General features: G+C 38.2%; 3 protein-coding genes across 4 annotated transcripts; 1 reads left to right on the top strand and 2 right to left on the bottom strand.

The window, feature by feature from the left end:
• The first annotated feature begins 4,191 nt into the window (after positions 1–4,191).
• On the top strand, positions 4,192–4,667 carry LOC108106070. The gene is given in 2 exon segments (XM_017212928.2): positions 4,192–4,402; positions 4,450–4,667. Coding segments are annotated over 2 exon segments (429 nt in total).
• An 802-nt stretch (positions 4,668–5,469) lies between these two features.
• On the bottom strand, positions 5,470–22,436 carry LOC108106182 (diuretic hormone class 2). Of its 2 annotated transcripts, none has more exons than XM_017213104.2 (5): positions 22,409–22,436; positions 22,243–22,314; positions 7,669–7,777; positions 6,806–6,928; positions 5,470–6,452 (listed from the first exon to the last, which is right to left on the bottom strand). In XM_017213104.2, exons 3-5 carry the CDS (start codon positions 7,761–7,763, stop codon positions 6,317–6,319), a joined length of 354 nt encoding a protein of 117 aa, XP_017068593.1. In that variant the 5' UTR covers positions 7,764–7,777; positions 22,243–22,314; positions 22,409–22,436; the 3' UTR covers positions 5,470–6,316. The 2 variants fall into 2 exon arrangements, with proteins under 2 accessions (XP_017068593.1, XP_017068595.1); XM_017213106.2 differs by having other exon boundaries at positions 7,672–7,777.
• Positions 9,091–10,300, bottom strand: LOC108106181 (lysosomal aspartic protease). The gene has a single exon (XM_017213103.2). The coding sequence runs from the start codon at positions 10,255–10,257 to the stop codon at positions 9,139–9,141; it is 1,119 nt and encodes a 372-aa protein (XP_017068592.2). The 5' UTR covers positions 10,258–10,300; the 3' UTR covers positions 9,091–9,138.
• Positions 22,437–24,126: the final 1,690 nt, after the last annotated feature.

Genomic DNA, 24,126 nt, shown 5'->3' with positions numbered 1-24,126 from the left:
GGAATGTCATATCTTATAATACTCGGAATTTGATTGCTATGATTCCCATTTGGGTTGCGTTCAAATCTGGGACACTTCCATTTTTTCAATTTTTCGCAAATTTTGATGATGGTACCCCTTATAAAAATGCGAAATTCGAGCAAAAATTAATTTTCTCAAAATCGAAAAACGAGTGATAGGGGTGGTAAGAGATGGTCGTTAGCAGCACAAAACAGTCGTTCTCTTGGCTGTAAGTCTTGTTTTGACCAAGATAGAGCTGGAAAACCGCAAGTAATATTCTAAATTTCTGACAAAAAATGGGTTTTTGATATTTTAGTCACTAATTCAGCTCTCGCAGCAAAAAATCAGAACAATCATGGGGAAAGTAAGTATCAGCGTTTTAAGTTTTGGTAGTCAGCTGCATAAAACAGTCATTGTTTTAGACGTGCCGCTTGTTTTGACAAATTTACAGTTAAAAAACGGCAAAAAAATCGTGTCTCTCTGCTGTCAAAAGGTCGTATACTTGATTTCGAGCCTAAAATATCAGTATTTTGTTCATTACAAAGCCAAAACTGGTCCAAACATGGAATGTAATATCTTATAATACTCGGAATTTGATTGCTATGATTCCCATTTGGGTTGCGTTCAAATCTGGGACACTTCCATTTTTTCAATTTTTCGCAAATTTTGATGATGGTACCCCTTATAAAAATGCGAAATTCGAGCAAAAATTAATTTTCTCAAAATCGAAAAACGAGTGATAGGGGTGGTAAGTGATGGTCGTTTGCAGCACAAAACAGTCGTTCTCTTGGCTGTAAGTCTTGTTTTGACCAAGATAGAGCTGGAAAAGCGCAAGTAATATTCTAAATTTCTGACAAAAAATGGGTTTTTGATATTTTAGTCACTAATTCAGCTCTCGCAGCAAAAAATCAGAACAATCATGGGGAAAGTAAGTATCAGCGTTTTAAGTTTTGGTAGTCAGCTGCATAAAACAGTCATTGTTTTAGACGTGCCGCTTGTTTTGACAAATTTACAGTTAAAAAACGGCAAAAAATCGTGTCTTTTTGCTGTCAAAAGGTCGTATACTTGATTTCGAGCCTAAAATATCAGTATTTTGTTCATTACAAAGCCAAAACTGGTCCAAACATGGAATGTAATATCTTATAATACTCGGAATTTGATTGCTATGATTCCCATTTGGGTTGCGTTCAAATCTGGGACACTTCCATTTTTTCAATTTTTCGCAAATTTTGATGATGGTACCCCTTATAAAAATGCGAAATTCGAGCAAAAATTAATTTTCTCAAAATCGAAAAACGAGTGATAGGGGTGGTAAGAGATGGTCGTTAGCAGCACAAAACAGTCGTTCTCTTGGCTGTAAGTCTTGTTTTGACCAAGATAGAGCTGGAAAAGCGCAAGTAATATTCTAAATTTCTGACAAAAAATGGGTTTTTGATATTTTAGTCACTAATTCAGCTCTCGCAGCAAAAAATCAGAACAATCATGGGGAAAGTAAGTATCAGCGTTTTAAGTTTTGGTAGTCAGCTGCATAAAACAGTCATTGTTTTAGACGTGCCGCTTGTTTTGACAAATTTACAGTTAAAAAACGGCAAAAAATCGTGTCTCTCTGCTGTCAAAAGGTCGTATACTTGATTTCGAGCCTAAAATATCAGTATTTTGTTCATTACAAAGCCAAAAATGGTCCAAACATGGAATGTCATATCTTATAATACTCGGAATTTGATTGCTATGATTCCCATTTGGGTTGCGTTCAAATCTGGGACACTTCCATTTTTTCAATTTTTCGCAAATTTTGATGATGGTACCCCTTATAAAAATGCGAAATTCGAGCAAAAATTAATTTTCTCAAAATCGAAAAACGAGTGATAGGGGTGGTAAGAGATGGTCGTTAGCAGCACAAAACAGTCGTTCTCTTGGCTGTAAGTCTTGTTTTGACCAAGATAGAGCTGGAAAAGCGCAAGTAATATTCTAAATTTCTGACAAAAAAATGGGTTTTTGATATTTTAGTCACTAATTCAGCTCTCGCAGCAAAAAATCAGAACAATCATGGGGAAAGTAAGTATCAGCGTTTTAAGTTTTGGTAGTCAGCTGCAAAAAACAGTCATTGTTTTAGACGTGCCGCTTGTTTTGACAAATTTACAGTTAAAAAACGGCAAAAAATCGTGTCTCTCTGCTGTCAAAAGGTCGTATACTTGATTTCGAGCCTAAAATATCAGTATTTTGTTCATTACAAAGCCAAAAATGGTCCAAACATGGAATGTCATATCTTATAATACTCGGAATTTGATTGCTATGATTCCCATTTGGGTTGCGTTCAAATCTGGGACACTTCCATTTTTTCAATTTTTCGCAAATTTTGATGATGGTACCCCTTATAAAAATGCAAAATTCGAGCAAAAATTAATTTTCTCAAAATCGAAAAACGAGTGATAGGGGTGGTAAGAGATGGTCGTTAGCAGCACAAAACAGTCGTTCTCTTGGCTGTAAGTCTTGTTTTGACCAAGATAGAGCTGGAAAAGCGCAAGTAATATTCTAAATTTCTGACAAAAAATGGGTTTTTGATATTTTAGTCACTAATTCAGCTCTCGCAGCAAAAAATCAGAACAATCATGGGGAAAGTAAGTATCAGCGTTTTAAGTTTTGGTAGTCAGCTGCAAAAAACAGTCATTGTTTTAGACGTGCCGCTTGTTTTGACAAATTTACAGTTAAAAAACGGCAAAAAATCGTGTCTCTCTGCTGTCAAAAGGTCGTATACTTGATTTCGAGCCTAAAATATCAGTATTTTGTTCATTACAAAGCCAAAAATGGTCCAAACATGGAATGTCATATCTTATAATACTCGGAATTTGATTGCTATGATTCCCATTTGGGTTGCGTTCAAATCTGGGACACTTCCATTTTTCAATTTTTCGCAAATTTTGATGATGGTACCCCTTTATAAAAATGCGAAATTCGAGCAAAAATTAATTTTCTCAAAATCGAAAAACGAGTGATAGGGGTGGTAAGAGATGGTCGTTAGCAGCACAAAACAGTCGTTCTCTTGGCTGTAAGTCTTGTTTTGACCAAGATAGAGCTGGAAAAGCGCAAGTAATATTCTAAATTTCTGACAAAAAATGGGTTTTTGATATTTTAGTCACTAATTCAGCTCTCGCAGCAAAAAATCAGAACAATCATGGGGAAAGTAAGTATCAGCGTTTTAAGTTTTGGTAGTCAGCTGCATAAAACAGTCATTGTTTTAGACGTGCCGCTTGTTTTGACAAATTTACAGTTAAAAAACGGCAAAAAATCGTGTCTCTCTGCTGTCAAAAGGTCGTATACTTGATTTCGAGCCTAAAATATCAGTATTTTGTTCATTACAAAGCCAAAACTGGTCCAAACATGGAATGTCATATCTTATAATACTCGGAATTTGATTGCTATGATTTCCATTTGGGTTGCGTTTAAATCTGGGACACTGCCATTTTTTCAATTTTTCGCAAATTTTGATGATGGTACCCCTTATAAAAATGCGAAATTCGAGCAAAAATTAATTTCCTCAAAATCGAAAAACGAGTGATAGGGGTGGTAAGTGATGGTCGTTAGCAGCACAAAACAGTCGTTCTCTTGGCTGTAAGTCTTGTTTTGACCAAGATAGAGCTGGAAAACCGCAAGTAATATTCTAAATTTCTGACAAAAAATGGGTTTTAGATATTTTAGTCACTAAATCAGCTCTCGCAGCAAAAAATCAGAACAATCATTACAAAAGTATGTATCGGCGTTTTAAGTTTCGGTAGTCAGCTGCATAAAACAGTCATTGTTTTAGACGTGCCGTTTGTTTTGACAAATTTATTGTTAAAAAACGGCAAAAAATCGTGTACTTGATTTCGATTCTAAAATATCAGTATTTTGTTCATTACAAAGCCAAAACTGGTCCAAACATGGAATGTCATATCTTATAATACTCGGAATTTGATTGCTATGATTCCCATTTGGGTTGCGTTCAAATCTGGGACACTTCCATTTTTTCAATTTTTCGCAAATTTTGATGATGGTACCCCTTATAAAAATGCGAAATTCGAGCAAAAATTAATTTTCTCAAAATCGAAAAACGAGTGATAGGGGTGGTAAGTGATGGTCGTTTGCAGCACAAAACAGTCGTTCTCTTGGCTGTAAGTCTTGTTTTGACCAAGATAGAGCCGGTTTACTTTTCTAATGGATAGAACGTGCCATTACAATACTAGAAATGTGAATCCCCTTAAAAGAAGAGTTAATCGGCTACCAAAAAGTACACCTGGGAATATCAACTGCTGTTGCGGATATTGAGAGTCGGAACAACTTAAGAATGATATGTCCCGTATTCAAAAAGAGTTAGATAAAGCCCATGAGGTTATTGCTGTAATGGAATTTGAATTAGACAGCGTAAGTATGGGCTTGTACATTTATTTAAAGTAACAACGATTAATATCTGAGGTTGGGTGGATATACTGGCTCTCCAAAATCAATGGCTACGCGAAGAAGTGCAAAGGCTTAAGTTGGAGGAAATGGATGTGATTCCTAGAGACGAGGAGGAAGATCCAGCATCTCGAAAAAATCGACGCAGTTATTGGCAGCAAGTGTCTGCAGGAATACTTAACCCCCAGCTTCAAAGTTTATCTCAAGAGCAGCGACACGGTCTAATTTGGGATTAACTTAATTGGCAAGAGGACACCCAACCACACTTACTCTTCGAATTCTGCATTTATTAATCAAAAATTATATTTTTTCTGCCAGAAAGCGCTGTCAATATCAATATTTTGCCCCATAGAATTTGCTCAAGAACAAAAGCTTATCATTATAGTCAACAGTGGTATAAATGTATCTCTGAATCACAGAACTCAAAGTTAAGCAGACGTGTGTTTACGATTTGACAAATTTACAACACGAGTAAAAGTTTATTAGCTTTTAAGGTTTTTTAAGGTCATCGTTGAATTAGCCTTTGCCGATATCTCTTCAAGTTCAATTCTAACCATATCCGATATGAATATATACTAGCAATTATATTTGATACATTAACGAGTATGTGCCTACTATGTTTATGTGTCTACGCTTAATTTCCTCTTATCTTATTTATTACCACATCTGAATTAATTGTGGTGTCATTTATGGTACCTCGAAGTCCACTTATCTGCCCAGGAAACCCATCGAACTCCATGCATAAATCAGCCGACTCTAATTCGCCTGTAAATAAATAAAATCAATTGCATTTGCAGCTCGGGGTCGCTCCTTCACTGAATGGTTTGTTTGCGTAAGCGATTTGTAATGCATTTGTGGCTCCCAAATGGATACATTTTATGAGCCCTGGAAATTAGATGGCTGAAGCTCAACCACCTGGGTCAAGTGTGCGATTATACTCGACTGGGGCCAAAGATAAAATAACCATTTCAAAATGAAAGATAAAGAGAATTTCAAGCACCAAGAACCAATTTCCAGAACGAAAATCAAACAGCCAAATGATGTTTCTCAAAATGTAGAATTTTATTTGATCGTGTCCCGACTCACGGTTAATAATATGTTTGCAGCATTTTCCATAGACACAATAATTATTAAATATATGCAAGTAGAATTCCGTAAGTATATATGTATATATATATATATATATATTTGTATCGCATTAGTTGTACGTGTGTTTTAGTAATTTATATTTACAATACTTAAAAGTCGCGGGCTATTGGCGAAATAAACTTTCAGTTTCGTTGGGGCTTTTATGGGCTTCATTTTTGGGGGCCAAAAGTGTGTTGCATATAAGTACGTGTTAATGTGTAGCTTTTTGTAGCTTCTTCTTTTTTTTTTGTTTATGTAAGACATACCTAGTTAAAGATTTTTTGCGCGATTTTGCTTACACTTGAATATATATTTAGGATATTTATTTAAATTTCTTCCTTCTCTTTTTTTTTAGCTTTCCCCTTTTATTTTTGGGTTAAAACGAGCAATTAGGACTGAGTTAAATGTGAGATGGAAAATTTTATAAATAGTGTTCAACATTTTATCTTTCAGAGCAACAGTTTAACGCTTTTATTTGGGTGTTCGCTTTTGGTATATATAATTTCGATATCAGCTGAATATTTATTTTTTCATAATACCACAAAAGACATGTAAGAAAATATGTGATGAATGCATGAGGAAAGGTCCGTAATAAATATATATGTACAATGAATAACAAACAATAAAACGAAAGTCGAAAATTCGAATTCAAAATAAAGCTCTAGGGAAGAGTCGAGAATGGGTCAAGTTTTAGTTGAGAAGTTGACAATCGTCCTTAACGTCCACAGGATTCGCAGCCCGAACTCCTAAAGTCGACTTAGACATCGGTCTCGGAACGCCGCCTTCGCCCGGGTCCACCAGCAAAATTGGCTGCAGCCAGACCCATGCGATGTTTCGCCTCCTGAGTCCCGGAATAGCCACGGGCCAAGCCAAAGTCCACGGTTCGCTTGGTACTAAAAAACACGTAAGTTTAATAGAAATATGTTAAAAATACTTATAGTTAAGTAATTGGCATTTAAAATGCAATTTTTCATATTTTAGAACAGACAACTGTTTAAGAAAATATTAAGAATGTAATGTTAAAAGGTCATCTGACATTGTCTACAGTTTCAAATATAGGTGGCGCCAATAAAACACCTCATGGCGCCCATCTGTTATTAGCTTAATTATTTTGTAATTGGTTAATAGAGAGAGTTGAGTCTGCTATCCCTCAGAAGTCAGCATATTTCGACTAATTGCAAACCCATTTATCAATATTACCTAATTAAAAACTTATTCATTCAATACTAAATATCAATATACTTACTTTTCTACATCGTTTCGTGCTCGTAACATGGTGCGTCCAAGGCGAGTCATCAAATTCATCACAGCCTCGGACACCTCATCCAGTTCGTTATAGCCAGTGCCGTCGCCACCGCCATTGTATTGGCTATTTCGAAATCACCGAAATGGAAAATTAGAGTTTAGCTAATGGTGTTCTTGTTGTATTTATACATTCGGGTACTATGTACAAGACGGATGAACAGGATATCTAATTACTTTGGCTCTGTTAAATTTGACATTTGACCGGCTTAAAATCTTCATTTGCATGGGAACCCAATTACTTGCTAATGCCCAAATCTTTGAGGCATTTTCCGTTCGAGCAATTGCTAATTAGTTGGGCAGGGGCAATGAATTTTTAATAGTTGCTTTAACGCAGCGAAATTGAGTTTTAAATTTCCTCAAATCGGTAATCTTAGCTGCCTTTAAAATGTGTCTCCCTATGTACTGCTAAAGTGCAAAGCACCCAAGTACTAAAGTACTAAAATTTTTGGCAAATTTTTCTGTCAACGTTTACATTTTATTAATTAAAAATTGTCTTTCGTTATGAGCGAAGATTTTGAATATAAATGGAAAGCAAAGCTGACACTCCAAAGTGTGAAAACTCATTTGAATGGAAAATTCGGCAGCCTAAGTATATTTTCATCTCCCACATGGCCAAGAGTCGGTCTGAGCCAACATTGACTGGCACTCAGTGGGGTAATTGCTTTTGCTTAAATATTTATATGCCACATTTTTTGGTTTTTGCAGCTAAAGTGCCAGAATTTAATTAGGTTATGTCCTTTTGTATGTGTTCAGCAAATTTTGAAAGGACATGTCTGGATGTGTGGATGGGGAGTACGGTACAACTACCTGGGCATTGGAGCTGCCTCGATGCTTGAGATGGCCAAAAAGCAGAACAGGAGGAAAGCCAAGGCGAAGCAAGCACATCGGTTTGTCATCATCGTGCGGCTGTCTCCTAAAAAGGATTAAAAGTCTTAAATTAGATATGAAGTGATTTGAGTACTTAAAGAAATATTTATTATCAACCAATGAAACCAAATAGTAATTATTTTCCTTAAACAGGTTATCTTCAATATCCCAGTTATGAATTTACTAACCCTTTGAAAATATTTTCTACACCTATCAGCTAATTTTTTCAAGTGTTTTCATAAATATTCAACAAAGCCAAGCGGTTTAGTGTTCTAGGGTCAACATCAATCAGACGCAATTAAAAATCGATGCCGGGGGTTGAGTTTCCACTCAGAACGGAAGTCGGTTGACGATGGCGACCAGGTTTTTCCATTAAGTGATTCATTAAGTGCTCAACGAAGCAGTCCCAATCTGGGTTACCCTTCCTGTTTTCGGTCTTTCCTTCCCAACTCATTTGCCTTAGAAAACTGGCGGCAACAGCGGCAATATGACCTGTTGTCCCCGTTCGCAGTTTTCAAAGGACCTCGACTTTTTGCATTGCTCAACTGCACTTCCACTTCCTGTCATCGTACACGGATACCCCTCATCCTTCTTCAGCTACTCCTAAATGGTGTTGTCACTGTTCTGTTTACAGTTGCAAAACTATAGTCCAGCACAATTCTCTGACATCACTGGCTACCCTTTGGCACCCGGGACTATCCCTGACATCTGTGGCAGTCCCCAGAGACCCCTCTTGACACCCGGTGACACACATCATTGCCCAGGCAACAGGCTGGACAAATGAATTGGCTCTCTTCGAGCTGATGGTTTCTGTCATTGCCTTCATAACACGCCACCCACCCATTGCACCTCAGATCCTTTGGACCACTGCCATCGGGCAGAGTCAACATTTATCCCACTGGCAGCTGGGGATTTGCGGACTACCAGATAACACAGTTGGATAACCACCTCAGTCTCCTTAAGTGTCAATAAATCACGGCAACGAGATAGATGGGGTAGTGCACTTCAGAAGCGTTTTCATTTAAACGATATACTATTTCATATTGAAATTCTTTTGATTCTGAAATTAATTATAGTTTTCTTTTGAACTATTAATATTCTCTTGTGTATTCTATAAGAACCCATAATTTTAAGGTTTGCTGCAGAACAGATAATTTAATATAAATTATGTGAAGTAAATTCAGCTTGTAAAATCCATTGCCCTGACTGTAATAAAAAACCCTCAATCAATTTAAGGGCCATTGGAATCTGAGGACAGAACACACCTCCTCTTCCAAAGTTGTAAACAGATAAGATTTATACACCCTCCAACCTTAAGAAGGTGACGTACTTAAGTGGCTCCCAGACACTTCAATGGCATTCTCAAGGTACTCATTACTTTATTGATCACTTATTGCAGATCGTAACTTAGGCGACGGGGGCAAAGCCAATACGGTTGTTGCCCAAATCAAACTCCGTGTAGTACTGGCCAATGAAGACATCGCCCAAAATCCAGAAGTCAGTGCCCATGTACTCGAAGGCGGACATGCATTTGCCATCCGACTGGATGATGTAGGCCGAGGGAGTCAGCTCGAAGTCCATGCCACCAATGTTGAAGATCACATCCGGCAGGGAGCTAACAGAAGAGCAGTCCAGGTAGCCATCCTCACCCACATTCAGGGTCTCGGAAAGATACATGTAGGCATTGTAGGGAGCCACGATCAGGGAGGTACCAGTATCGGCAATAGCCTGGCAGTTATCGCACAGAGGGGTACCAGCGATGGAGGCACAAGCCATCTCGAACTGCCAGTAAGCTTGTTCTGAGATGGGCACGTAGGTTAGTTCGCCGGAGTACAAAGAAGAGTCGGAACCGCCGAAGATCAGTTCACCACCCTGGGTAGAGGTGCCGTCGCGTGCCAGGTAAAAGGAGAACACGGAGTTGTCAACCAGACCCTGGGATACCATGTTGTAGAACGGAGGATCCACTCCATCCACGGCCAGAGCCTCATAGGCCATGCCCAGAATGCCATCGAAGTTGGCGTCGTTGAAGCTGGTGCCCGGTTCGGAAGTGGACTCAGCAAAGGTCTGGCTCTGGATACTTAGGCCATTAACATCGACGGTATCGGTAGACAGGTAACCAGTAAGGCTGCCAGTTCCATACTGGATGGAGAAAGACTCGCCGTTGGCCACGTAGGTAGAGCTATCACTGGAGTCGTACTGGTTGTGGGTCAAACAGGCATCGCTCTTGCAGGTATTCGAAGGCACCCACAGATTCGAGGATCCGGAATCAAAAAGAACCTTGAAGCTTTGGCCGGGAGTTCCGATGGAGATGGCTCCATAGTAGGCCATGTTCATCGAGTTAGACAGCTGCTCCTCATCCGCACTGCGAAGGGAGGCCAACTGGTACTTGGTGCGCAGATAGGACTTCTCGGCCAGAACATTTTGGCGCGTCTTAACAAAATTTTTCTCCTTGAGGATCGGAACGCGGTGGAGCTCGGCAGCGGCCAAAGCCACCAGAAGCACTACGAAACCAATTAACTTGAACATTGTCTTGTTTTGTTGTCTACTTAAGTTCGACTAACTGCTGATCGTAGGGCCGGGTCTAATTTATAGCACTTGCCATCAATCACAGCCCAAATTGTCTAATGATAAGATTTATTGGCCACTGTGGCGATGCCGCCCACCACTTGAGGTCGCAGCAATATTTCTTCATAATGCCTTATCTCAGACAGATAATTTTAATCTGGCATATTATCATATCAGCTGCTAAAGAGGCGATTTTCGATGGTGCGTTGTTCTCAAGAAGCGAATCCAATAATTTGTATACGTAGCTGGACTTTGTTTAGATTTGTTATTTAAGTGACTTCGATAATGTAACATATGCGATAATGCTAAGTGACCCCTCGAAATAATTCGTTAATATCATTAGCGCCCTAAACCCACAGAAAAGCCAATGAATGCGAGATAACGATGAGTGGGTTTCGTTTTAGGGAATAACCACCCATTTGGGAAAATCATCAAGCACCAGGGGAAAAACACAACAATTCGATTACATATAAGTGGTTTAATATGCTATGCTAGATTTAGATTATATTATTACTCACTAATTATAGCCAATTATTACATCAGAACTCAAATGAATTTCAACTTTAATTCACAAATAAACTTATTTAAAAACCCATTTAGTTCTTAATATTTATAACATACCTAATCTTAAGAAATCTTTAAAAGTTACCCAAACGTGGATTACCCAAATGAATTGCTTTTCAATTGGCTAACTTAAAGAAACGTGGGAGTTCAATCGTCTTTAGCCAAGAGGAAACACTTTCAATCAGGCTCAACTGGCCACGAAGAATTCCCTTCCGATTAAATGGTTACATTTGAGCTTTTCCCTCGAGGATTTGCCCGGTCGTATAAAAATATATATTTCGTTTTGGCAGATAAAAGCAAATGCAGGTCCAGCGGAGTCATCATCTTCTTGCCATGGCTCCTTTTTATTAAGCTTAAGTCCTTATTGAAATCAGATTTAAAATCAAATAAAATGCCACTTCAATTGGGCAAGGAGGACAAAGGAGATTCATTGGTTCGATTGCGTTTTACTGCCAGCTCCAGGATTGTTTGCACATACGGGGTTGTGGGTAGTTATGTGGTTAGCTGGGTGGTTCCCTATGTGGTCAGCCACAGGTTAATTGTAGTTCAGGGCATCCGCTTATCGCCGAGGGCACCCGAGTAACACCCGTACAGACAGGGCGACAGGAGTCCACGGGCGAGTGCGTTGCGCACTTTCAGCCCAAATAAAGTAATCAACGGATTTCACGCACCGTCAGGCAATTTCGGTTACCATTCTGGCATTCTGGCACCGGCCGTATGATTACCGACGTGGCCCGCCTGTTTTCCTTTCCTCAAATTTTTTTCTGTGGTGACATTTCATGTGCAATTATTAGGCTGCTCAAATGCCATCCGTATTCGATGCGCCTGGCTTCCCCCGCCGACCGTTTATCAATCATTTTTGATTTATGGGCCACCGCGAGTGGATTGAAGTGGAGTTGATTGTAGTCGGCAAATACATAAATAAAGTATACGCCCGGGGTGACCGGCCAACTAACCGAACAACTCAACGAAGTGTGAGCCCACATGAATTTCGATTTATTTTTTATTTGCTCTCTGCGTGGGCATGGCTTAAAGGCTTAGTCCGAGATGCAAATAGTATTTAACCAAAAATAATCAGCAAATATACACAATTGGTAAATATTTTCTGTCGCGTTGAGGACGGAAGAGAGTAAATAAACTGGCATTATGGAAAGTATCCGATTCGGTCAGTGAGCATTTGCCTCTGGGCTAACAGGATGCTAGGACTGACAATGGGTGGGTCGGAGGCGCAGTCATGGAGCACCACCACCCACTTAACCTCATCGACTTCTTTCCGCCGATTGCATTTTCACAGCTTGCTTGATCTCCGATGCACCCACTCGTAGTTTATGAACCTCGGAGTCAGTCAAGTGCCAGGCGATTAATCGAGTAAAATATTGAACTTGAAATTGAAATAAACACTCGGCGACGAACTTTGGCCTATAAGGGATACCCAGTTGTGATGTCATATAAGTTAAATGAAGGAACTATTTAATGTATTAAAGTGATACTCAGTTAAAGAAAACACATCAACTACATATTTTAATTACAAGATACAAGAAAGCAAACCTAAAATCGATTACAGTACTATACTTTTGTTGTCAAACTAAGGAAAAAATCCACTACGTTATGCTGAAATTTGAAAAAGCATTTAAAACAGTGTTTGTACTTTCATCGCTCTAAAAAGAATTTCCAGCATAAACCCAGTACTTCTTATCTCTAATTTGCTATACAAAGATTGATTTTCAAAAAACCAAAAACCACCAAACAAGCTACTCAACAATGAAGATGCTATCTTCTAACAAGCTAAATTCTCAAACTTCAAAAGGATGTTCAGCAATCAAAAGTTGACGACTTAATCTGGCATTCAAAATCCCGTCGAATATGACCCATCTCCAAACGAAGATGGACTCCCATGGTCATGGAGCATTCAAATCCCATCAAGCGGAATAGGCCAAACAGTTTGGGCAGCTTGGCCCTGGTTATTGTGGTTAACCCAAATCAAGTGTTGCCCAGTCAGCAGAGGCATTTTACCTAACGAGATGCTTGACTTGCTGCCACCACCTGCCCACACAGGACTCTCACCTTGGCCAAGTGGCAGTCTCGTCTCCCGTTAACAGAGCTTGGAGATGGTGGTGGGAGGTTGGTGGTTGGAGGTGGGTGCAGTGCCGGGATGAAAGTGTAACACGAGAGTCAGACATTGAAATTGCATTGCGTTGATTATGGCCAACAACACAAGACGCACTCACACCCTCTGAAACGCTGGCTTTTGTGGGTCGCCTGGAGGCCCGCTGCGTTGGTAACTGAAAACGTACTTATGATTGGCGGGTGGGGCAATCTGAGGTGGTGCGTATGGTGTGGACCTGGGATCTAGGATCTGGGCACACGGCATGGCAAATTGAATTTGGGTCATTCAATCCCAAGGCCAGGGCTAAGGATTTTAGCCCACTTCCTAGGCATCAACAATCAAAAACGTTTCCACGTGCTTTAATCTTCATACCCAGCAGTTATAGCCTTTGTGTGGGTATATTGGCTGAGGATATTTATGATATTTCCATATTTCCTTTTAATTTTATATTTTGCCAAACAACCCAAAAGAGTTTTCCTCAAGAGTTTCATCAACTTAGATTTATTTTATTTTATTTTATTCTAACATATGTTTAATCAGGTCAAAAGAATAAACCTCAACCAAAAACACCTGAAAAACAACCATTACAAAATTTGTTAGCCAAAACAGGACAAGAAAGATGGTTAAAATTAACTAAGTTTCTCCCTTTTAAACATAACCTTTGCCATTATTTAATTAGCGTTGCATTAATTCCATTCTCGTTGACGCTTGAAAATGAATAAATTTTACCTAATTTAGCAAATCCAGGTCCCAGGTAAGGGAAAGCAGAAATAATTAGGGCAAATTATTGCCGCGACAGGCACTTTTAGTTGCATTAAATTTTCATATACCAAATGAAAATTGCGTATACGCATGGAAGGGGGTGGCATTTGGGGGGCAATGGAAAACCTCTCCTGCCGCGTTGTAATTGGATGCTTATTGAATTAGTGACAAAGTCAGCGGATTGGGTGGAGGATTCTGCGGTGTCCGGGCTTCTGGGACTCAAAGTGTGGCCGTGGTAGTGGTGGTTTTTGTTGGGAATGGGAGGGCTGCCCCGCTGAGTTCCTAGCTGCCATTTTAGATATTCATCAAATTATTCCGTTTGTCAAATTAAGCAAACAAGACCCACACAGCCGGAGACAGAAGATTGATTTGGATTTGTGTTGGCAGACATTTGATTTGCCCTGATTCGGCTGAGCGTGTCCTGTGTCCTTGCGGCTCGCTTTGTGTGCGGATGCGATGCCATCTTAACTGATTACTTGGCAAAGCCACTGGGCATAAGTCGGCTAAATGTCCGTAAACAGGTGAGTTCTTGGCCACTTGGTAACTATTTCTCACCTTGAATGAAAGGAAAAGTCTGGCTAATGGAAACTGCTAATAAGCTAGCACTTAACCATCTAGGGTCAGCTGAAAAAATAAGTTTTTCCTTTACGACTTATAAACTTAAGTCCACAACTTTGAGATGAGGGTCCATTCCCGGAATATCACTTGGAATCTGGCATAAATCTGGGAGATATCAACAAGTCAGACACACGACAACTTAAAGTGTGAAAAATCTGTAGGCAAAACCATTTGAGACATCAATCAAGGCAATAATCTCTAAGCGATTAGATTGGTTGCGAAATTAGTTAGGCTGCTTATGGCCACAATTATTATCACTTTAAAGCACGCGACGTCAACACTCCAATCTCAACAATCACCCTTAAGTTGTATTTATTGTTATTTATGGAGGATTTTAGACCTTAAAAGGGCTGTTGGTGGGTGAAAATGATAAGAAAGGTAATTGATTCTTAATAGAAAATTTAGTGTTACTTCACCTGAAAAAACGACAAAAGTAAATATAAAAACTATAAGTTTATACTTACACCCTTTTTACAACCCACAAATAACTTATCCTTCACACACACATCCACCTAAAAGGTCACGTCAGAAGCCACTAGTAATTATAATTGTATAACCTATAATGGTTATGTACCATTAAAAAAAGTGAAAGAAAACTTTGCCAGATCCTCATGGGAGGTAAAGTTTTGGGGCAAAGTTTACTTGGTCCCAGTTTAAGGGACATGGAGCAGAGACAAGCTCGATGCGCCTGTTGTGGATACCCGAGCATTTCTCGGATGCCGAAAACAATGTAAAAATTGTTGACCCAACAAGGAGCTGGGGGAATGTAAGGACCTTCTTTTGCCACACATAAAGACAATGAGGTGGAAAAGGCGAACGAAAGGTGGGCCAAAAGGTGAGGAGTTCCGGGGCGGGGACATTTAACTTGCGGAGGCTAAAAGCATTGCCCGCAACAACCGACAGGATAACATCCTCCTGGGAGTTGCCACGCGAGCGCGCCGCCTTGGGTTTGCTTTCGAGAACGACTTTCAGGTTATGGATGAGGATGGATGGGGGACGGATGAGGTGGAACCAGATTCTGGTAGAGTGAAGAGAGAGCGGAATCTCTACTTCGGCCCAGGCACTCTTTACATTTACTTAAAAATTCATTGCGGCCCAAGGAATTCTTTTATTTTTCTTCGTCCCAACCTTGAATCTTTAAAATTGATGAAAAATTATGCCGAAAATGTCGGCAACAGATTAAAATAATTGCACTCAACTAGAACGGAGTCTTGAGTTGGGGTCGGGTTGGGCATTCGGTTGGATTTTGCGGTTGGTTAACACCGAACCAGCCACAAATTATGCCGGCAACAGGTTTATGCCAAATGGGAATTTGGTGTTAGGCAAATGTTTTTATTCTTTTGTATATGTTTTTGTATGCAAACTGTGGGAATTTGTGAATTAGCCTCCGGTGATTCGGAATTGTTGGGTTCTCTTTTTGGTTTTTTCCTAGCCACAATTCGATTCGATGTTTTATTCTTTGATGAGATTTCGTTGTTTGGGCAAACCAACGATTTTAAATGCAAGATGAAAGAAAGTATGTCCCCAAGGTCCGGCAAGCGAAATATTTAAAATGTTTTATTTATTTCTGCTCGTATAAATTTAGTGCAAGAAGATTCCATTTTCAATGGATGAGATGTTTTATGTTGCTCACTGTATCGGACATCATTTTGAGTGCAAATAACATTTTGGGTATACTATTTTTTAAAACTTATCTTTGCAGAGTATCTTTCCAAAAATAACTAATAAAATCTTAACACTTACCTTTATAGTTATTTTAAATAATAATAAAAACAAGCAATTCGAATAACAAATACATAGCCTACTTTTAAGGGCAGTAAGCATAAACTTTTTGTAAGGTTTTATTGCAAGTTGAGTAAAAAAAAAAGTAAATATCTCTTAAAAAAGATGAACTCAGAGAAGAAAGAACTTGGGAAATACTTTTCTTACTTTGAAAAGTTCCAGCAGACGAGGGCCACGTAACTCATATGAAGAAAAGGGCCAAAAGACAAGTGCGTCACAAGAGTGGCAAAATATTCAAATGAAACGAAGACCACCAACTATGCTAAGGGGAACCACAGCACAACAAGAAAAAAATTGAAAATTGTGTGTGGAAAAAGGGAAAACTTGTGGCGAAGTTTGGCTAAATACTTTGCCATTGCCATTTTGTTTTGCCAAGAGTAGGAGTATTGGTGGGGACATCCAACATTCACCATCTATACAACTGCCATCCACAAAATCCAAATCCCCGGTGCCGTCATCATGTGCACCAGTTGTCGACATATCGATGTCAGTGGCGTTGTTCCTGCTGCTGCTCTGTCACTTTCGCTTGATTGCATTGTCAGGTTGGTAAACCTCCTTTTTAGCCCCCTACCCCTCCCCCTTCTACCACATACCACTTCATATTATGCAACCCACTGGCCACCCACTTACTCTATTTGCTGGCTGATAAACTACCAGTCGCAATGACGTTTGTTTGTTTGTTGGTTTGTTTATGTTTTATGAGCATTGTTGCCACAACTTTTGCTCAACACAAACAGTGAACTGCCACCCCTTCATCCCTTACTTAACCCCGCTAGATTGCTCTTATTTTGCATTGAATTTCTGTTTGCCAGTTGCAAAATGTAAATGTTTCTCATCGATAACACAAAGCTTTACTTTGAGCCCGCTCGCTTTACTCGTACATTGTGATGTTTACCCTCGCAGCTTGCTGGTAGTTCAAGTGCCTTTAATTGCCTTCGGAGTGGCAGAACTGAACGAGCCTAAGCCTCTGCCAATTTCCAGATCTTTAAGTTTTAATACCACGCATATGGGTCCTTTGGGCCAGGACAAGTAAACAAGAAAATGCAGTTGAGAGTACTCAAATGCTTGGTGAAACAAGTTTTGGCATTGTTTTCATTGGGGTAATAAATTTTATTTACATTTTCTTATTAAAAAAACATCTTTTTTTTTTGTTTTCAAACCTGCCATAACGAAAACCATTAGCATAATGAACATTTCATATTTTTTCCCCAAACTTAAAGGTAAATTCTTACATACTTGTAAGCACAAAAAACATTTTATTGGACCACGTTTAATATTCGGCTTTTGTTTTTTTTCTCAGAGCCAGCTGAGCTGGCGAAGAGTATTTAATTTAAATGCCGACCATAAACGTTCAAATATTTTTAAAGCGAATTTATTACAAAATGCAAACTCTGTCATACAAACAATTCAGGGGGCCATCGAGGGAGGGAGTTGGGGAGGAAAGCAAACACTCCCGGGGAAGGAGCACACATAAAACCCATCGTCAAAGCATGTTCCAGGACAGTGAAGGAGATGGATGGGGTTTTAGGGGGATCGAAATGCATGTCTTATCACCGAGGAATGGTATTTGGACTCACGTGGCAGCAGGAGCCCAGAGCCCGTAGAATGCTTATAGGAAAATGCAACATAAAATACTTTTTAAATGTGAATAAATATTTGGCAGCTGTATCCTGGAATACCATCAAAGTGTTGCTAGAGGAAAAGAGGGCGTTGTCGGGGGAGGGCGGCAGATCAGGAGTTTATGGCGATGCAAATGGAAATGGAGAGTGAAAATTTATATGTTAAGAGGCTAACATTTTCCATGACCAAATTTATCTCCCATGAAGGCGTAAGTAGCAAAGATGAATCAAATGGAGTGAGAAATTACCTGTAGTTAAACTTCAATATTGGTTGGGGGATCGAAGATAAAGCAGCTCAAACAAAATAAGAGCACTGAAATAAATCCTAATGTAGGTCAGTAAAAGTAAGCGAGGTACTCATCTAAGAATTGGTACTTAAAGTCTGTCACAAATTGGAATATACATATGGGTACCATATTCTCTTTTCTTAAACATATTATTCTTCTCTTCCTAAGCTCTTTAAGTTGTACTGTTGAACGTTGATGCACTACTATATAAGCAGTACAAACAAGTGCCCCAACGACACCTAGCTCTGGCTTGTTACGCGCGAGGCTCTTATACATTTGGGCGAAATACGAGATCGTGTGGAAATAACTAATATCTAATACATACAGAAAGCTATCGTTAAGATGCAGACTATTCGAAAATACAGTATTTCAAGACTGGGTTAGAAGTTAAATTACAAATTAGATGTTACAAAGTGTTATAATTAGCACGGAAAGGCTCTTGCATTGGCTGTACATATAGGTAAGTTAAGAAGTTGAAAGTTACTTTCAGGCCTAAAGGGACATTACATGTTTAACCGCAAATCAATTCTACAAAGTCATGACCAGATCATGCCAGGAATAGTGCTGTGCATTTTACGCATTATCAGAGCAGGTAAATTAAGCAATACGAGTCTATTAAACAAGAGAGCATTTTTCCCAATTGTATCAAACAACGGATGTGTTTAGTAACTTAGTTACGGACGGATTGTCAGGTATCTTTTGGATTACATAAATCTTAAACCCTGATATTCAGAACTCTTAAAATAAAATTTACTTCATTACCATAATTAGCAAGGAAACACTTTTTTCTAATATCAAGTTGAAACTTTTAATCAGACCCTAACAACTTCTCGGGTAGTAACCATAAAAAATGCATACAAACGAAATATATAAGCAAACTTTTAACAAATTGTAAAGAGTTTATATGCTCTCACATACTAAATCCCCTTGACTCGAGTTTAACACCCTTGGTATTTGGTGCGTTTATGAATTCATAAACTCGCCTAATTAGAGGCGTAAACATTTTCGGACTGAGAATCGTGCCCAATTAAATACACACAGAGTTCTTTTAGGGGAAAATAAAACTGTAAAATTATGAACAAAGTGCTTCTCGTAATAAGAATGCAATAAATGAGGAAATGAGCCTGAAAATGGCCCGAATGTTTGAATTTATCAGAGAGAGAGAAAGTAAGCGAGCGTGGCCAGAATCCGAATTTCATCTGCAATTGTCCCCAGTTTGTTTGCATCTTCATTGCCATGGGGCGTGTTAATTTTCAAAGGGGATTCCCCAGCCCTGCGGTGATTAGCATGCACATGTGAGAAGGTCCATCGATCCAGAAGCTTCTAGTAAACACTGGCAAAACAATTTAATTAATAAAAAGTATGCAAATTTAATTAGAGAGAACGCTTCTCGTTCCATAGCTTGTTAAGAAACATTTTAGCCGAAAAGTTCCCTAAGCTTCGTCTATGTATTTCGGGATGTAAGCCCCACTCAAGTGAATTTTTAAAGCCTCTCGCTTAAGCATTTTTTAATTGTTGCCCAGTTGAGGTAAACTCCTTTATTCTTACATGAATTAATTAAGTATGAAAAGTTTCCGCATCTAAGTATTTTCACAGACCCAAGGATAAAAGAAAATGAACGGCAAAGAAAAAGAAATCCCGAGACCCAAATCATCCGCCCTCTTACTGCCTCAGTCTCTGGTGTCCTTTTTGTTGCGTATTATTCCATTTTGTAAATTTAAAGAAAACAAGAGTCGTCCACAAATCGTCACAGTCTGAAGCATTTCATAAACAACCGAAGGGCATGGCATGAAAATAAGTAGTTTTCAACGCCTTCCACTTCCACTTCATTCAAAGCACCTGAGCGAGAGAATTGAATTTCCCAGGCATGGCATTTTGCGCAAGAAAGTAGACAACATAAAATGATCGAAAGGTCGCTGAAGATGTGGTGACAGTGGATATGAAAACTCTTTACTATAAAAAACTGATGGTTGTTAGATAGATCACTTTCTATTTTCTCGATTTAAAAATAATTCAAAGAAATGGAACCACAAGATATTCCTATGGTTTTTAGTGCAGGCCCAGTTTGTTTTTGTTTTTGTCACAACTCTACCACTTTTCGAACGTTCTGGAAGTTGAAAGAAGTCACAAACATTCATAAAAGTTAAAATACTTAAAGAAAAGACAGTACTATGTCATCGTGATAGACTACTTTTTGAAAAATTAGGGTTTCCATTTTTTTTTTAACCATATTAAAAAGCTTTTATCGCAAGTTATACATTTTCAAAGAATTAAGAAATATGCATAAACTTTCCACACTTTGTGGTAAACTACTTATAGAATGATAAAGTTACGAAACCATTTTTTATTTAACAATATTAAGCAGTATTAATAATCGATCGGTTTTTATGCATTAATCTATATAATCACAAAATATATCAAAAATATATATTCTCTTTGAATGATTAATGCCTAAGCCTTCAAAGCAATTACGAAGTAAAGGTAACGACATTCAAAGCCAATAATAACATAATCCGATTTTTTCACAATTTCTTCCACGAAACTAAAAATGCAATTTATACATGATTGACATAAAATGCATGTAAAAAATCAGAAGGATTAGGTGCATTTAGCTTGGGACACTGTGCCAAACCAACTCAGGTTTACTCCTGCCGCAGCTAAGCGGCTTTTGCGAGGCACCGCACTTAAATACATTTTTAATTTCATCATTTTTCAATTATAGTGGTTTTTTTATCAACCCGGTTAAATAGTCTTCAGTTTGATGCAAACGTAATTGAAATTTAATTGCTCATTTATTATTTTTTTGTTCTTGAAATTGATGTTTAACAGAATTTCCATTGATTTTTGTATACGTTTTTGGAGGGCATCAAGTCATTCGAATGAGTGAACAAATCAGCAATTTCTGAGAAATTGGAGCACCAACTGTTGTTGTTAATACAGGGAAATTAATTTCAACTGCCGAACTTAAAGATCAGAAGTTCCACAAGTTTGAGCAGAAGTTCCCGCTAAAGTTTTAGCAATTTAAGTTAGTAACAGCTAAAAGGAGCGGGTAGAGCTCTTGGTAAAATCATAAAACTATAAGGGTGCTCTAATATGAGAGCAGAGTAAAGCTTAAAATGATTGCGATAATCCAAAGGACTTACTTGGCCCGGGCCAAGAGGTAATAAAGCCAAGGGGCCAACTTCAATTTTGCAGCAAGAAAATAAAGATTTTGCCCAGATACAAGGGGCAAAAGGTCGCCTAGGCCAAAGCCTCAAAAGAGAGAGCCCAATGAGGAAGGACAAAGGGGAAGCAACAAATGTCCTGGGCTCAACACACATCATCGAAGGTCCACCGCCTTGGTCCTGGGTTCCATGTTGACTTTATGGCTTAGGCCAGCTAAGAAGCAATTTCTAAAAGGCCAGGGCATTTGCTGAATTATAAACATATGAAATTTTGAGCCATAAAAACATAATTAAGTGGGGAGTCGGAATCAAATTTTTGGCCCGAACTTAGGAAAGGATTTGCTAAATGTCTTTCAAATGAAGTTTGCTTTCTCAAAGCTTTAAAATTTAAAAACTTACTAATTAGCAACAATAATTTTCTTTTAAAGCAAGAAAAATTAACGTTTCGTAAATTTTAAATGATATAATTCTTAAAATAAATAATTTACTGTGAATATTTTGTAGAACAATTCTTGTTGTAATTGTTTTAAAATGAATATTTTCTGTATAGTTTATTTCATTTCATTTAACCGTCGGCAAAAATAAAAAGTTTGATTAACTATTATTTTACTTCAAAATTTTTCTAAAAAAAAAAGGGTTTTATTTGGAAGCCCATGCATGTGTAATTTAATTAAAGAAATAGGTAGCCTCCCTACTGTTATAAGGATATTTTTGAAAATATAGAAACGTACTTATGATGCGTTAAGCATTACTCAGATATATATTGTTTATTCTTTATTATTGAAATACATTGTATGCCATTTAAATTCGTTGTGAAGAATATATTTTCTGATCAAAGAAAAATGAAGTTTCATTTTAGTATTTTAAAGATACAAAAATTTATCAGCCAAATTCGAAAAACCAGTTTAAGCTATCATTTAACATATAAAACTTTCTTAATTTTTTTAATAACATTTCAGTTACATTTGAGTTACAGTTATAATTTTTCAGAAATTAAGTTTAATACCTTAGTTTTGTATAAATAAATTTAATAAATCACTAACCTTTCTTCACAAATGCACACAACACTCGAATTATATTTGTGATCAAAGTCCAAATACTTTCGATCGATTTCACTGCAAAACACAAAAGCAAAGTTCAAAAACGTTGAGAATCGGTTAACAAAATTTTGAAAACTTCTTGAATCGGTATTGAATATTGAATATTAACCGTTATTTTTGCTGACTGCACCGCTTTGAGACTGAAACGCAAGTGAAATCGGCAGCCAAGGAGACCGCGATTTATACGAGGCGAGGATACGAAAGATTTCAACGCGTTCAGGTGGGACCCGACGCCCGAGTGGAAATTCCGAAGTTTTCCCAACCGAAGTTCGCCGCCCACAATATCATGGTTGGTGCTTTTGGCCGATTTTGGTTTTGGGATTTTGCGCAGTCATGGGGAGTCATGATGGGTGCTGCTGGCCTACAGTTCGTATACGCAACACGTGGCAAAAGGGCAATGGGAATGGATTGAGTAAGATACGTCCTGTATCAGTAGTTTATTAATCATCTATTACGCAAAATTATCGAGCAATTTATCGAGCCATTTTCCATCGATCATCCTATCAGCATCGGAACTAATCAGCATCTGATTGTTTTCAATTAGTGGGCCAACTGTGAGGCAGCTGTCAGCCGTCAAATCCAATATAAATCCCCCCAATATACCAGATTATTAATACTGGCATTATCTCATAATTGGCATTACATCAGTTATCTAACCGCTCTACGGAACTGCTCTGACTAATCACATAGATTATCATCGAAAATTATTTGGTTATTTTTCGCATACTCAGAATTAGTCGACCATAAAAGCCAAATATCGTAATGATGAAATACCAAAACAGATAAGGTGGTTATATCATGGGCTATACCGGGACTGACTGATGTAATTGAAAGGTTACTGTTACTGTTAAAATTGGAATTACCCAAGATTTCTATAAATCAAACTCAAAACGTATTGGTGTAACCTTTTATTTTGGAAGAAGTTCGCATAGTTCGATTTCATTAACTTGGTTTTGTTAAAAAACAACCATGATTTCCTGAATGAACCATCGACATATTTAATTTGTTCTTTTGCCTTTGTTAATCCTTGCATTGACCCACATATTTTCAAAGCTTTGACTGATGCAAAATAATGTACAATAAAAAAAATGGTCAGAGGAAATGGGGAAAGGCCAAAGGCGTATGTAGGGAATCCTAACTGCCCATATCCGCATAGAAACATACATGTTTATCTGCACATACATTTATATACATATGCACATACCATATATGGATTTTATGGCAGCCACAGAAAACGCGACCAATGATAATTTGGACTGATAAAAGCTTTACAATGTTTTTTGTAGCTCCCGACGACGTGTCCGGCTTGGATTGTTTTTTTCTTTTGCTTTATTTATTTAGCAACGTGATTCTAATCTCTAGAGCCGCGACCTTGCCCACATAAAAAAGCTGAATGGATCTCAAATGGAATTGGACAAGACGGCTGTGAACTTGAGCATACAACTGTCAAAGTTCCTGCGAAGCGGATGAGGAGCAATCCATAAGACTAATTAGGAGGAATTATGCAAGCGACAGGCCACTTTTGGTCAACCCCTATATACCCAAAACCCTCCTCATACATAATTCGTTAAAGACATCAAAGAAATTGCATTTCGCTGTACTCCCACTGGATGTTTTGGAATTGAGATGCTTTATTAAAACATATATATATATATATAGAAAACCTTATAGAAAAAATACGCATGCATATAAATCAGTTCTTATGAAAATTGAAATTGACTTTGTTGTGTACACGTTGCAACTACCCGCTGAGCAAGGTCCGGGGGCATAATGCATATTTGGATTTTATGACCTCAAAGGATGCCACGAAGGGTTGTTGGCATCCAC

Source organism: Drosophila eugracilis, unplaced genomic scaffold (assembly GCF_018153835.1).
Source record: "Drosophila eugracilis isolate 14026-0451.02 unplaced genomic scaffold, ASM1815383v1 contig_386, whole genome shotgun sequence".
Lineage (NCBI taxonomy): Eukaryota > Metazoa > Arthropoda > Insecta > Diptera > Drosophilidae > Drosophila > Drosophila eugracilis.
Note: the sequence above shows the minus strand (reverse complement) of the source record. Positions and strands in the feature narration are given on the sequence as shown.

Coding starts and splice junctions, on each gene's coding strand:
- LOC108106182 (XM_017213104.2), bottom strand. CDS start 7,763: ATGATGACAAACCGATGTGCTTGCTTCGCCTTGGCTTTCCTCCTGTTC. Junction 6,929..7,668: donor GCAGCTCCAATGCCCAGGTA/GTTGTACCGTAC, acceptor ATTTCGAAATAG/CCAATACAATGGCGGTGGCG. Junction 6,453..6,805: donor GCACGAAACGATGTAGAAAA/GTAAGTATATTG, acceptor CGTGTTTTTTAG/TACCAAGCGAACCGTGGACT.
- LOC108106181 (XM_017213103.2), bottom strand. CDS start 10,257: ATGTTCAAGTTAATTGGTTTCGTAGTGCTTCTGGTGGCTTTGGCCGCT.